The following is a 16,164-nucleotide window of genomic DNA, read 5'->3' as shown; positions in this document are numbered from 1 at the left end:
TTGTTTTCCAACAACACAGATGATACAGTTGCTTACCAATTTATGCAATAATAAGAAAAATTTTAGAAATATAACAATATCATAAACAATTATCATCTATTTAAACTTGAAAACCAAAATCCATTAATTTCCATTTTGGTGGCTTTACCTCAGTCAGGTATGACCCCAAATTGCCTGATAACAGAATCATTCATCTCATCACCAAAACTTCACATTGAAGAAAATCCACATAAAGTTAATGAATATGAAGCAATTATTTTTAACTTAAAACAGTTTACATTCAAATAGCATTTATTCTATGCCAAGCATTGTGCCAAGCACCTTTACAATCATGCAATCTTTATAATACCCCTGGGAATGGATTCCACCACCATCCTCTAATTGAACAGTAAACTACAGTAAATAGAATTTTCTTGGGGCTATATAGTTAATAAATTTCTCAATGCCAGGTATAGTCAGTTTCCCTTCCAGGCAGAGGGGGTTGATAATTAATTGAACAGCAATAATAATAACTCACAATAATCAATATCCTTACCCTAATCAATATCCATATAAAATTTAATAGAACCCTCCCACAAATCTAGCTCAAAAGGTAGGTGGACATAATTTCTTTTATCTCTTCAGAACTTAATTGGTTTTTAACACTAAAACAGTAATCCCAAATAACCTAGTTAACAATCTTACAAGTTTCCTAAGTGCTGGCAGAAGTGTTTTAGCTGTGATCTTAACAAGGTAGGGTTAGCAAGGCTGAGAAAGTAACTTAACCAGTTTTACACAATTGTTTTCATTTTGTAGTTTCACCAAAATTCAAATTAAAGATCACTTTGTCTAATCTCATATCTAGTCACTTAAATTTTACAACGTAGGAGAATTTTACTACAATTCAGAAGTACAATAGAAAAATTTCAGATGACATTAACTGCATTCCCAAATCATTACATACATTAGGCTTACCAAGCATAGAGGCTTTTCTTCTCCTCATAGTTGCAGAGCCTGGCTGTGGACTGAAAGGGGGGAAGGTGCTGGGAAGCTGCAGAGTCCAGCACCTGAATTAAAGGTCTAAGGAATTATTGAGGGGTCCCTGAGAGATCTTTACCTTCTTATAGGGGTTGTATTTTAATTTCTACAGTTTCTATGTATTATGATTTAATTTATTTGAGGACTTTTAGGGGAAAGGCACATCAGAATAAAAGGGCCTAAATAAGAAAAAGCAGCTCGTACACAGGGCAATTATTTTGAAAAGAAGCCAACTCTCTATTGTATATTTACGAATCACTTTAAACTTTCCAAGTAGCAAACGTAGGAAAATCACAGCGAGCTAGAAATGTTTTCACCCAGGCGGACTGGGTTATATCTATGGAGATAATTCCTATCCGAAGAAGTATTTTTGTTTCTCAGGACTACAGTAACAGTCAGTAACAGTCCTTTGGGTACACTATGTTCAGATTGGCTTTCACGTTTGGCTTTCATTTCTCTGTTTTGGAAGCTTTAAACCACTTGTTTCAAATTCAAACAGGAATGAGGGTCACTAAATTGCACATAAGCATAAGGATCTCTGTAGTTGTAGATTGAAAAGTACTTATCAACTCTATAGATTTAATACCGTTATGTCATTAAATATTTTCCAACTTTTTTATCTATACTAGTCTCATGGTGATTCTCATTCACCACACAGGAATTAAAACATCTTTGTATATACTTCTGACATAGAGCTGGAATTCTTAGCCCCCCAAGGAGTCTACGGATTGGAGGGGGATACAGAATATCTTTTGTCTTATAAACTGATTTTTCTTTACAACAGAATCTGCTAAATCAAGATCTTAATGGTTCTAATTTTCTCAAGTAAATTTTACTTCTGTGTTCACTCCTTAAAAACTTTTTTGGAAGTGAGAGCTTTGAATTTGCCAGTCTAAGGTGAGTGGGACTCTGGAAAAGATCCAGTGGTACCATGTCCCTTTCTCCTCATACTGGGAGACTCAGAGTGTCTCTTCCTTATGCATTTTCCAAATTTGCCTTAGTGCCAAATGGTATGAGAAATTCTGACTTTATCTTAAGCATCAAATCAGGAGTAACACATTTCTTTAAATTTCAGGGAAAAGGTCCCCGCCTCCTCTCTTATCTCTCCTCACATCCCAAATTGGCCAGATTTGGGATGAAGAGAGAAAGAAAGAGCATTATTTTCAACAACTATAAACCGTTAAACAAGAAGACATTTTCCTCTCTCCTGCTCTCCCCCCCTGCCCTCCCGCTCCTCTGAAGAGACTGGAGTCAGGGAGGGAGAGAAAGAGACAGTGGACATTACAGGGTGTCAGGTTACACACACACAGAAACACAGATACAGCACACAGACACAGAGACAAAAAACACAGAGAGGATTTTTGAATCCTATGCACAAATTGCTTGGCCCTCTGATGTAACGGAGGCCAGGTGCCATGCTTTATTGGGGTTGTGGAGACCCTGCGTTTAAGATGATCAGAGGCAGATCGCTGGCTGGTCTCTTAAAGAGACAGCTTTCTATTACTAACTTCTTCAGAAAGTGAGGAGTTGGGGAAGGGGCCAAAGAAGACTTCATTCTTTCCTTCGGACCATATGCTAAGTTGCCTTTTTCTGGTATCTTGTCCTTGGAGTCTACCAAGTGTGCAAATTCCTCCTCTTGCTCTGTTCCGGTAGCCACATCTGTAATTCGGGGAGTGATTGTACACCCCTGATCTTGGCCATCTTGTATATGATTCTTATGAATGTGGCCTGATCCGTGGCTTAAGTTTCTCAGTTTCCATTTCTCTTTCTTTATACTTTTGTGTCACATTCATTGGCTTTGTGTTCAGCATCTCAATCTCTAAGTTCTGCAACTGTTGGTTTAGTAGCTTATTATCTGAACCAACCTTCTCAAGTTCTTTCTGTAAGGTCTGATTCCTCAAAGTTAACTCAGTGATCTTCTTTCCAAATTCACCTGACTTTTGTTCAAATTTGTCTTTAAGTTGTTCATGTTCTTCTGGCCTAACATGTTGAGAAAGCTTAGCTTCATAGTTCTCAAGTTCTCTCTTTAACTGCCTAAGTTCAGCCTGTGATTTTTCATATTCCCTTTCCATCTCTACGAACTTTTTTGCTTTCTCATTCACTTCATTTGATAGTAAGCTCTTCATGTTTTCAAATTTTTCCGTAGGGATGGAGAGGGCCAACTTTGTTGCTAACTCCTTTAATTGGCCTTCCATCTCCAAGGCTTTTCTTCCTCTCTTCTCTCGCTCTATTTCAGACATGCTAAATTCTTTCTGTAGTCGCTTATTTTCTTCTCCTAGTCTCCCTTTATCCCTTTTAAATTCCTCTACTAACTTTTCATTTCTTTTGATTTGGTTCTTTAGCCTTCCTGCTTCAGCAGAAGCTCCCTCATATTTTGCTTTCATTTCTTTCAATTGCTCCCTTAGTTCTTCTGTTAATCTGTTATTTCCTGAAGCTGCTTCATTCGTCAAGTGCTCCTTTAGAGCAAGAAAATGAGTCTGCATTTGCTTTATTTTACCTTCTGAATCATACATTCTCTTTTGCACATCTTTTAAAGCATCCTCCAACTGCTTTATCTGGTCATCAGAATCCTCCTTGACTCTTTCACATTCTAATGCCAAAGCTTTGCATACTGCCACCTTATGGGCCAGTTCATTTTGGAGCTTAATCTTATCTTGCTTAACTGAATCACAAAAGGCTCTCAAGGCATCTAACTCTTTCTTTAAAATCTCATTTTCAGAAATGGCAGTTTGACTGGGTAAGGATAGTTCCAATGGTCTTAGCATGGAACGACAGTTTTTGGCTACATGCCCTAACTTGCCACATGAGAAGCATTTAATGCCGTTAAATGGCGCACGGCAAGCGTTCTTCATATGCCCCTCTTTCCCACAGTTGAAGCAAGTAAGCCTCCTTCCATTCCCACCCCACTGTGCCATCAACTGAGTTTGTTTTTCCAGGCATGAAGCCATCATGGTCATAGGGTCTCGGTGTGGCAAATCCATCATTTTTTCAATAATTTGATCAAGGGAGGGATTATGTGGCAGCGACGCAAGCGCTGCACGATATTGCGGTAACAGCCCTCCCTTCACCAACTGCACTATCAGAGGTGGTGCTGCGCCCGTCTTGCCAAAGGTGGCATGGACTACTGTTTTCACCCTGCTAATAAAGTCCAGAGGTGATTCATTATTCCTCTGCTTGAGGGAAGTTAAGGAGACCTTGCTCCCAGGAGTGCCTAATTTTTGGAGGGCCTTAATGTGGCAGGTATTCACTGCCCTCCTCACCAGGTCGTCATAATTTAACTGGTGTTGTAAAGACACATAAGGTCCTTGTCCCAAAATCATGTCTAAGGCATCCTGCTCGTCTGCAATATTATGCTCTGTAATAAACTTCTGCGCTTCCCTACGGACGTAAGCCTTGAAGGCTACTGCCGTGGCGGGCTCAAAAATCGCCTCTGCAACTTCCTGAAAATCGAATGGGGTCCAGGGGAGCGTAAGGCAGGATGATTCTAAAGCCTTTTGTACATAGGCTGAGCCTGGGCCATATTTCTGGACTGCCTCCTTCAAATCTTTAATAAACTTAAAGGGAACAGGTCGGTGATATCTGTCCTCGTCTATATCGCCTGGATTTTCTATCAGCACCGGTAGTGCCAGCGGGGAGTCCCACTCTGCCCAATCTACATCCTCCCCGTCCTTCACAGCCTGGCGTAGGCTGAAGGACAGCAGGCTCTGTGGGGGCCGGGCTGCAGCTGCACCCTTTGTACTGAACGAAAAGCCTTTCCGCGGCCCCAGTGTCATCTCTGCCAGCAGGGCAGTGGCCCCTTCCTCCTTCTCCCTGAACTCATGAGTTCCCTCCCACTTATGCCAGCCTGTCTGTTCCTCTTTTCCCTCTTTGAAGAGGTGCCGAGGCGGTAAAGAAGCACCTCCTTTGCCTAGGGAGTTCTGCTCTTCCTTCCTTTTGGGGGCTGCTAACAACCCCTCCCTCGGAGGGGGGCATGGGAAGTCCTCTTTGCCTTGCTGTAAAGCCTCCCAAGGGTAGATGGATTTTGGCTCGGGAGTTTTCTCTTCCTCATCGTCATCATCCGAGCCTGCCAGGGATGCCCCTACTTGGGCCCCCCTTTCGTCCCGTATAGGGGGTGGCTGGGGCGATAGGGCAGCCCCAATCGCCGAGTAAATCGCAAAATCCTTGGGGTCTAAGAAAGTTGGGTCTGTTTTATGGTAAGAGGCCATTTGCTGGCCCACCAAACCCCATCTCTGCAGATCTACCCCCGTGTGTTCTAACCACGGGCTAACTACCCAAACTTTCTCCACCCACTCTCTACATGCTCTTATATGAATTCTAACGCCTTGCTCCTTACAGACCTTGTAGATCTGGCAGGCGAGTACGCCTTTGTCCTCCGGCTCAACACGGGCTTTACAGACCTTCGGTCCCATCCCAAGGGCTCAACCTGTCTCCTTGGGTTCTGCCTGGTCTTCCGCTCCCCTTATCTATTGGGAGCAGGAGCGGCCTCACTGGTCAAGCCCCACGTTGGGCGCCAGCTGTCGGCGGCCGGACGGGTGTGCCCCACAATAGCACCCCGTTCTCCCCGACTACCGCCTCACACTCACCCTGCCCACGGGTCTTCGGATGTCTCCGGCTCCTCCCGGGGGACGCGAGAGGAGAATCACCAGGCAGCTACCGGAATGCGACAAGCAGTTTTATTGCAATGGCATACCAGAAATCTTACACAAAATCCCACTGACCCTCTCTGGGGTGCTCCTTATATTGGGAGTTTCGGGTTAGCTCCTCCCCAGTTCCTCCCCGAAGGTGGAGCCCTTCCAGTTGGAGCCGCCCCGGTACTGACGTAACAGAAGCCACACAGGCACTGCTGCGTCAGCAGGTCCAGACTCCCTGGCGTCTCACTACCCTTTCAGGAGGCCCAGGTCCAGAGCGCCCCTAACAATTCTGGTTGCCCTGATCCCCAGTCAGCCCTCCCCTCTATCACCCCCCTCCCCTCTCATCCCCTTTTCCCTTCCTTTCTTGTAGGGCAAGATAAATTTCTACGCCCCATTGTCTGTGTATCTTATTTTTTAGTTGCATGCAAAAACTTTTTTTTTTGAACATCTGATTTTAAAACTTTGAGTTCCAAATTCTCTCCCCTCTTCCCTTCCCACCCACCCTCCCTAAGAAGTCGAGCAATTTAACCTAGGCCACACATGTATCATTATGTATAACCCTTCCACAATACTCCTGTTGTGAAAGGCTAACTACATTTTGCTCCTTCCCAACCCATCCCGCTTTATTGAATTTTCTCCCTTGACCCTGTGCCCTTTCCAAAGTGTTTGTTTTGATTACCTCCACCCCCATCTGCCCTCCACTCCATCATCCCCCCCCCTTTTATTTTTTTTTATCTTCCTCCCTCTTCTTTCCTGTGGGGTAAGATACCCAACTGAGTATGTATGGTATTGCCCCTCAGGCCAAATCTGATGACAGCAAGGTTCACTCATTCCCCCCTCACCTGCCCTCTCCTCTCCTCCCACAGAACTGCTTCCTCTTGCCACCTTTGTGCCAGATAATCCACCCCATTCTATCTCTCCTTATCTCCCTCTCTCGGTATGTTGCTCTCTCATCCCTTAATTTCATTTTATTTCTTTTAGATATCTTCCCTTCATCTTCAACTCACCCTGTGTCTGCTCTCTCTCTTTTACATGTATATATATATACATATATATATAAACACATATACATATATATACACACATACATACACATATGTACATATACACATAGATATATACATACATACACATTTACTTATATATATACATAAACATATATATATATATGCATATTCCTTTCAACTACCGTAATACTGAGGTCTCATGAATCATACACATCATCTTTCCACGTAGGAATGTAAACAAAACAGTTCAACTTTAGTAAGTCCCTTATGATTTCTCTTTCTTGTTTACCATTTCATGCTTCTCTTGATTCTTGTGTTTGAAAGTCAAATTTTCTATTCAGTTCTTGTCTTTTCACTAAGAAAGCTTGAAAGTCCTCTATTTTATTGGAAATCCATATTTTACCTTGGAGCATGATACTCAGCTGGGTAGGTGATTCTTGGTTTTAATCCTAGCTCCATTAACCTCCGGAATATCATATTCCAAGCCCTTCGGTCCCTTAATGTGGAAGCTGCCAGATCCTGTATTATCCTGATTGTTTTTCCACAATATTCAAATTGTTTCTTTCTAGCTGCTTGCAATATTTTCTCCTTGATCTGGGAGCTCTGGAATTTGGCGACAATATTCCTAGGAGATTTCTTTTTGGGATCTATTTGAGGAGGCGATCGATGGATTCTTTCAATTTCTATTTTGCCCTGTGGCTCTAGAATATCAGGGCAGTTCTCCTTGATAATTTCTTGAAAGATGGTATCTAGGCTCTTTTTTTGATCATGGCTTTCAGGTAGTCCAATAATTTTTAAATTATCTCTCCTGGATCTATTTTCCAGGTCAGTGGTTTTTCCAAGGAGATATTTCACATTGTCTTCCATTTTTTCATTCCTTTGGTTCTGTTTTATAATATCCTGATTTCTCATAAAGTCACTAGCTTCCACTTGCTCCAATCTAATTTTTTAAGTAGTATTTTCTTCAGTGGTCTTTTGGACCTCCTTTTCCATTTGGCTAATTCTGCCTTTCAAGGCATTCTTCTCCTCATTGGCTTTTTGGAGCTCTTTTGCCATTTGAGTTAGTCTGTTTTTTAAGTTGTTGTTTTCTTCAGTGTATTTTTCAGTATTTTTTTGGGTCTCCTTTAGCAAGTCATTGACTTGTTTTTCATGGTTTTCTCGCATCCTTCTCATTTCTCTTCCCAATTTTTCCTCTACTTCTCTAACTTGCTTTTCCAAATCCTTTTTGAGTTCTTCTATGGCCTGGGGCCAGTTCATGTTTTTCTTGGAGGCTTTGGTTGTAGGCTCTATGACTTTGTTGTCTTCTTTAGGCTGTATGTTTTGGTCTTCTTTGTCACCAAAGAAAGAATCCAAAGTCTGAGACTGAATCTCGGTGCGTTTTCGCTGCCTGGCCATATTCCCAACCAACTAACTTGACCCTTGAGTTTTTCAGTGGGGTATGACTGCTTGTAGACTAACGAGTTCTATGTTCCACATTTGGGGGGGAGGTGCCAGCTCTGTCAGACCCACACTACTCCTTCCCCAAGAACCTCCAGCCCAAGCTGGGCTTAGATCTTCAGCAGGCTGTTGCACTCCTGCTCTGATCCGCCACTTACTTCCTCCCACCAGGTGGGGCTGGGGCCAGAAGCAGCAGCAACAGTAGCTGCCCAACCTCCGCTGCCCCCGAGGCTGGAAGCGGAACCGCGAACTCCTTCCACTCCTGCAGCTTTTCCCACTAACCTTCTCCGCAGTCTTTGGTGTTTGTGGGTTGAGGGGTCTGGTAACCGCTGCAGCTCACATATTCAGGGTGTGAGGGGCCCCATCCGCCCGACTCCAAGTTTGGTTGTTCCACGTTGCTCAGGCTGGGCTCTGCTCCACTCTGTTCCCAGCTCCCATCTCCCAGCTCCCAGCTCCGTGTGGAATAGACCTCACCCAGAGACCATCCAGGCTGTCCTGGGCTGGAGCCCTGCTTCCCTCTGCTGTTCTGTGGGTTCTGCCGTTCTAGAATTGGTTCAGAGCCATTTTTTATAGGTTTTTGGAGGGACTCGGTACGGAGCTCACTCTAGTCCCTGCTTACCAGCCGCCATCTTGGCTCCACCCCCTCTCCTGGGAGATTTCTACATCCAAGACCTGCCTTTGAGTCCTCTCCTCCCCTCCCCCAATTTTCTCTTCAGTCATGGTCCCATCAGCATCCTCCAAGGTTTAGAATGTAAGAGCCCTCTGACCTCTGCTTATCAAAGTCCACACTCAGACTTTTATACCACACAATTGACACATAATTCACATCATTTTTGACATCTAAAACTTCATGGTCACTGAGTATCAGGGTGCCATAGACTTTGCCTGTCTTTCAACCTCTCATTAAGAGGGTCTTAGATGTTAACATTGTCTCTTCTGCCCTTCTTGGGGATGGAGAAGTTTTTCCCTATCTCCATTTTGATAAAGCTGACCAGTTTCCTGTCTCCAGGGATGATCTGGCCCAGATGCCCTTCCTCACCATGTGCATCAAAGAGAGCCTTCGGATGCACCCACCAGTTGCTGTGATCTCCCGCTGCTGCACCAAGGACATCCAACTGCCTGATGGGCGGATCATTCCTAAAGGTTCACTTGCCAGGGGCTCACACCACAGCAAGGGGAAGGGGTTAAAGAAATCTCATGCTTAAGGCCCATTGGTTGTTGGTACAACACATCCATTGGTAGAGTTTACAAGCAACGTTAGACTCTCTTGTATTCTGGCCAACAGGAAACCACTGCACGGTGAGCATCATGTCAACTCACCACAACCCTGAAGTGTGGCCCAACCCTGAGGTAACTTTGTCCTCTACAGAAACACCCCTGGGCTACTCTGAGCTGGAGGACTGGGACATTTATGGGGATGGGGGTGGGGATCTACTCTAAGCCAAGCCATGGGAGGCCTGAAGACAGGAGAGGGCAGCTTTGATTTCCCCTGGAGGTATCTAGCTGTACTGGAGAGGAGTATCCTGGGCAAGAGGGAGAGTGTATGCCTAAGGTGAGTAAGACCCTATCAATACTCCAGGTTTATGACCCATATCGCTTTGACATCAACAACTCCAAAAATATTCCACCTCTGGCTTTTATACCCTTCTCAGCTGGACCCAGGTGAGTCCATTCTTTCCCCACCTCTTTCTCTGACCTCCCCAGTTGAATTTTTAACCCTCCATTGTGGGGAACTATGTCCAACAAGGGCCCTGTTCCCATGTCCCCATCACGGGAGTTGAAGGCCCAATCTCAATGAGAGGACCCTAGAAACAGCCTGGGGTCAAGGTCTGGGAATTGCCAGCCCCTCCTCCCTTGAGCAGGAACTGCATTGGTCAGAACTTTGCCATGTCTGAGATGAAGGTTGTGCTGGCCCTCACCCTACTGAGGTTCAGAGTCCTCCCTGATAAACACCCAGTCCGAAGGAAGCCAGAAATTGTTCTCAGAACAGAAAGTAGCCTGTGCCTGAAGGTGGAGCCACTACTGGATCCCTCCAGCCCTGAGTCACAGCTGTCACAAGCCGCTTAGGAATGATGCCTGGATATATCTTTCTGCTTTTGACCCTGGAAAGCCTGCTTTCTACCTGCCAATCCAGCCACTCTTACCTTGATTGTAGTTCTTCTCAATAAAAACACTTCAACATAGCATATATTGGCCTTTACTTTGTGTCTCTTTGCCTAGAGTAATAGAAGACTGGACCCAGGAAAGAGAAGTGAATATTCTGTGTTTTTAGCCCCATGCTGTCAGGTACAACTGCTCCTATTTTCAATCCTGGGTATATTCTGACTCCAACATGAGCTCCCTGAGATTTGATGTTCTGCAGCAGCATGGCCCAAGTTAGACAGAGTTCTAGGCTCGGAACCAGCAAAATCTGGGTTCAAATCCTGCCTCATATTCTTACTTATTGTGTGACTCTTGGAAGGTCAATTAATTTCTTGGGGTTTCAGTTTCCTCAGCTGTAAAATGAGAGCACATGACTCAATGGCCTCTCAGGCCCCTACCAGCCTAAATCTCCAATTCTGTGACTGACTGTATGTCCTAAGAATTGGAATTGCTAACGTGTGATTAATGTCTCTTATTATTGCTGAATTTTGTTTTGAGTGTGTTTAATGTTGGAAAGTCTCTCTAGAACTAAGGATCACATGCCAATAGTTCTGCCCAATCATGTCCTTTTGGCAGAGAGGGCAGCTGGACTTACTGCAGTAAGGCAGTGATGACAAACTCAAAGAGAAATGGAGGCCAACAATGTGTGCATAAGAATCTCTAAGGCCACATATTGACAGGTTTAAGATGTAGTATTACCTGTTTCTATTTTTCTTATTTTGTTAAATATTCCCCAATTATATTTTAATCTGATTCAGGCTAGACCAGGGAATGTTGTTAGCCATATGTGGCCCCTAGACTGTGTATCTGTCTTCTCTGAAATAGGGAATTCCTACTAAAGCAGATCAGCAACTAAAAGTTCTGTAACCTATAGCTGTAGAGAGCTGTCTGAGAGATTTCATGACTTGCCTAGTATATGTCAGAAGCATAATTTGAACTCAGGTCTGACTGACTCCAAGGCCAGCTTTCTAGCCACCACATTTTAATTATCTCTAATAATAAAAATGACAATGAGGATGATGATTCGTTTATGTAGAGAGGTATCATGGTACAGGGGAATGAAAGCTGATCTCAGACAGGATGACCTGGGTCTGAGTCCTGAATCTATTATCCTGAGTCTGACACGTTCTGACTATCTTACCATGGGTGAGTCATTTAACTGCTCAGAGTCCCCAATCAGCTCTCTAGATTACAAGTTATAGAGAAGTTGATGACCTGCACTGGTAGAGGAAGTTCCTCACTAGGAGCCCCCTACCCAAGGGAAATCATAGGTTCAGTCCCTATCACATTGATAGAGCTTTAAGCTCTACAAAGACATATCTACCCTTCATACTGCCTATGAACACCAAAGACACACAGGCATCAAAGACCTCTTTGACAATTCAGGAACTCCAACATGTAAACTAAGGGCATATGGCTACAGTGAGCACATAGCCCCGCTCTGTACATACAAAGAGAATGTGGTCACATGTTTGTTTCTATTGTGATCGTGTTCTTGAGAGATGCTGTTAACTCCTGTATCCAAGTGTTTCAGGGGCCATTTTACATTGAGCCTTATCGATTGTTTGTTAAGACACTGTTTACCCAATGTAAATATAACTTCCTTCTTTCAGTTCCTTCTAAGTTGGGAATTTCTTGAGTTCACTTTTCTAATATTATCTGTTGGCAACCCTCTGTTGTTTCTCAGTCAAAGGATGTGGAATCAGGAAGACTGGCCTCTTCTATTACCACATCAGCATTCAAGTTTAATAAATGCTTTGCATTCGTTGACATTTGGGCAATCACAGGAAAGGCTAGTCTTGAAGGAATGGTCCGAGGAGTGAAAGATTCAATAAGAACAGCACAGCAGAGAAAAAGCCTTGGTGGTGGTGATTTGCGTGGGGCGTAGGGGGTGACAGGGGGTAGCTGTGTGTCAATTTTAGGTCACCTGACCACATGGCACTAGAACGCAAGGGAGTGGGGATCAAGTATTTATTAAGCACCTACAGTGTGCCAAGTACTTTACAAACATTATTGAATTTTATCCTTACAACAACTCTGGGAGGTAGAATCAATTAATGTTCTTATTTTGTATTTGAAAAAATGATTTGTCCGAAGTCAGATAGCTAGCAAGTTTCGAAAGACAGATTTGAATTCAACTCTTTCTTACTCCAGGACTAGTCCTCTATCCAAGGTACCACCTCCCTGTTTCATCTGAGTAAAGGACCTTAAAGATAGTATCCTAGGTAAAAAACTGGAAAAGACCTTTGGGATTATCTAATCCAGGTGTAGGCAACCTGTGGCCTGGAGGTCACATGTGGCTTTTTATGCCCTTGGGTGTAGCCTTTGACTGACTCCAAGTTTTACAGAACAAATTCTTTTATTAAGGGCATTCTTGGAATTAGATTCTAATCCAACCTCCTCATTTGATAAGGGAGGAAGCTGTGGGCCAGTGAAGAAAAGGGCCTTGCTCAAAGAGACAGATAGTGACATATTCAGGATTAGAAACAAGGATTCCTTACTCTCTTTGATCTTGGAGTCTCAGTGAATTGATACAGAATCTGGAATCTTCCTGCAACCTGTGAGTAGTCTGAACTGTTTCACTGGGTACCTGACTGGAAATCTGGCAACTCAGCTACTCCTTTCCTCTCCTCTCCTCTCCTCTCTTCTCTTCTCTCCTCATGTGATATGATGCCTTTACCTGGGGATGCTCTGCCCAAAGAATGTAAATTGTGATGGCTGAAACATACCTTGATATCTTGGGGTTTACTGGCTAGATTTCTGTCTTAAAGACCATGGCTTAAATACAATTCACTTCCCCTCCCAGTTTTTTAGGGGATTTTTGGGGGGGATTAATGGGGCCATCCCTTGACTTACTTCTTAAACAGCTCTAATCACTGAATGGGTGATGCCTTAGTCAAAGTGACAACTCTGAAGGACCTTATCTTAAAAATCCAAGGTCTTCAAGTACATCCTTGGCAATCTCCATTTGTCCTCATCTATATCTGACCACTGGACCTGGATCGCTCTGGAGGAGAAAGTGACTTTGCACAGCCCTCCCTCACTTAAATCCAATTCACTTGCAAGTCATGGCATCATCTCCCTAATGTCATGGTCCTCTTCTAGAATGAAGGAGAAAACACAAAACACAGGAACTGTCATAGAAGAAGAAATAAAGCTTTATGGAGGTGAACTTCTGTACCCAAGGTCACAGAACACTGTAAGTCAAGTCAACAAGGTTTTTGTATGTGCTAAAGACTTGAGGTAAAAAGAAAAGCAAAGGAAGAAAAGTCCCTCTCAAGAAGCTCATAGTCTAATGAGGGAGACAAGACGCCACCTGCATATAGATTAGATAAATTAGAGATAATCTTAGAGGGAAGAAGCTCACATTAAAGGGGACCATAAAAGATGCCTTACATAAAGTAAGATTTTAGCTGGGACCTGAAGGAAATGTAGACAAGCAGATAAAGGATTCCAGGCATGGAGGACAATCCATGAAATACTCTTTTGCCCAAATGTTACCCCAAGTTTTGGGGTACAGATTTTGTACAGACATATCTGTACAGATATATATACAGATATTTGTAGCATCCATTTGTCTTTGATCCTATATACCAAGGGGTGTGCTGGGTCCAGGTTGTGCCATCCCTGGAGCATTGATTGTAAAATTTTCAGTGGAAACATTTACACTTTGGATATTGGCAGAGATTACAAATCAGGGCTTTATTGTTTTGTCGGTTGCCTAGACTTAGGAAAGAGATGGGGAAAATGTTAATAATGCAGATTAAACATAAAAGTATATTATATAGACTTTTTCCCCTTGAAGGCCACTTGTTAAATGTTTACCAGCATACCCCTGCACATATCTATAGTGAGGCTGCATGGCATAGTGGATAGTCTCAGGACCTAGAGGCAGAGTCATATTGGGATTGAAATGCTACCTCTATTTCTTAATAGCTGTGCAATCATGGGCAAATAATGATTCTGAGCTTCGTTTTTCTCATTTGGCTTCAGGGTCTTTTCCTTAAGGGCTTAACATAGAGTGTGGCACATGGTAGGCAATTAATAAATGATTGGTGACCTGATTTTTACAGTGGAGAGGAAAATGAGGGTGGAGTGTCAGATAATCCTTGAACTTCACTCTGAACGAAATTGGTCCAAAGAAGAATATGAGTGTATATATATGTATGTATGTATATATGCACATACATACTCAGTTGGGTATAGAAATCTATTTTATCCAATAAGGAAATAAGACAGGAAAGGGTTCAGGGACATGAGTAGGGAAATAAAATATAAGGTGGATTAAGGGATGTGGTGGTCAAAAGCAAAACAGATTTTGAGGAGTGATAACTTAAAAAGTCAGAGAGAAAGATGAATGGCAAAAATAGGATGGAGAGATGCACGTTAGTAGTCAAAACTGCAAAAGTGAATGGATAAACTCCCTCATAAAATAGAAGTAAAGAGCAGAGTGGTTTAAAAACCAGAATCTGACAATGTATTGTTTGTAAGTGATATACTTGAAACAAGAAAGACTCATACACACCATTAAAAATAAGGGCTGGAGGGGCAGAGCCAAGATGGGCACGTTTAAACAGTGTCTTACTAGAGCTGTCTCACAAATTCTATCAGATACCTCTAAAAAAGTGAATTTGAGCAGATTTGAGAAAGTTAGAAGCCACTGGTAGACTGACTGGGGCAAATTTCCAAGCCAGGAGGGTCCACAGGGTAGAGAGGACAGAGCTGTAGGTTGGGAGAGCACCTCGCACATGGAACTGCACCAGACCACATCAAGGCTGAAGCAACTGTGGAGCTCAACTAGTGATCCAGGCCAGGCATGTGAAACTGGTGGTGATTCCCAGGCCTCTCAGCCCAGGATGGGAGACTGTTGGAGTTACAGGAAGCAGCAGTGGAACATCTACTCCTGAGGTTTGCAGCCCATGGTCTAAAGGTTGGAAACTCACCTTCTTGAACTTCTGGGAGATATGATGAAGAAATCAAACAGCTCTCATCTGTCCTTTCTGTAGTAGCAATTAGATTTTAAGATCTTTCCCACCCAATAATAGGCCATTTGATCTGCTTACATCACAGGAAGCCTAAGTTACATGTGGTGGGAGGAGCTTCCTGAAAGGAAAAGGAAGTTATAAACAGGAAATGCTGAGAGAGAAATGTTATGGCTGCTAATGGCTGCCTTCAAGATTGTTAGAACTGAACAGGCTGACTTATCTGTAATGTGAGTTTGTTTTGGGGAAGACCCCTACAGTGGTATGAGAGGTTTTGGGATGGCCAGTTCCAGGATGTGATGTGGTGTTTTAAGTTCCCTGCTGTTATGATAAAGTGGGTTGACTGGCTGTGGGAGCTGAACATTTGGTTATGGGATATGATTTTCTGGTGTCTGAATAAATAGTTTACTTCTTCTACCTTCTATGTGCAGAGTCTGGTATACTTTGTGATACAGAACTACACAGGCATTTTGACAATTATCATCTACATTGTTATTATTGCCTGACTGTTACACCTTCCTCAACCAGATAATACTTCCTCAGGAGAAACCGTGAAATAAATGAGCCAGAAGTGGGGCTTCAGGAGCCAAACAGCAGAAATCCCCAATACTTAGGGAAGTGGGGCCAGCAAAAGTCAACACCAGGAGCCCAGAGGTGCCTTTGCACAGCCAGGGGAAGTGGCAGACACCAGGAAAGACAAAGGCTGAGACCGCCCCTCCCCCACACCTCATGAAACCAGAAGCCATAACACACAAAGCCAGTAACTAGGCCTACAATTCCCAGAACAAGAAGTCTGGGACAGAGCCGCCTAAGACCCAGAAGCAGAAATCCACCTTAAAGCCAAGAAAAAATCAACAAACTTGAAGAAGCACTCAAAGAAACCAAGGACCATTGATTCATTTTATGGAGACAGAGAAGATCAAAATACCAGTTTGGAAGAGGACAACA

General features: G+C 43.3%; 2 protein-coding genes across 2 annotated transcripts in view; both read left to right on the top strand.

Moving 5' to 3' along the window:
- Positions 1–10,280, top strand: part of LOC118848875 (cytochrome P450 4F3-like) — a 63,573-nt gene extending 53,293 nt beyond the window's left edge. The window contains exons 10-13 of the mRNA XM_036757918.1: positions 9,102–9,235; positions 9,378–9,442; positions 9,672–9,754; positions 9,955–10,280. Coding sequence (XP_036613813.1) covers positions 9,102–9,235; positions 9,378–9,442; positions 9,672–9,754; positions 9,955–10,159 — 487 coding nt within the window. The 3' untranslated portion in view covers positions 10,160–10,280. The remainder of the gene's footprint in view (positions 1–9,101; positions 9,236–9,377; positions 9,443–9,671; positions 9,755–9,954) is intronic.
- The window catches only part of LOC118848854 (cytochrome P450 4F3-like), a 140,755-nt gene that overhangs the window by 53,258 nt on the left and 71,333 nt on the right, over positions 1–16,164 (top strand). The gene's annotated exons all lie outside the window — the stretch shown is intronic.

This window comes from Trichosurus vulpecula, chromosome 1 (assembly GCF_011100635.1).
Source record: "Trichosurus vulpecula isolate mTriVul1 chromosome 1, mTriVul1.pri, whole genome shotgun sequence".
Taxonomy (NCBI): Eukaryota; Metazoa; Chordata; class Mammalia; order Diprotodontia; family Phalangeridae; genus Trichosurus; species Trichosurus vulpecula.
Note: the sequence above shows the minus strand (reverse complement) of the source record. Positions and strands in the feature narration are given on the sequence as shown.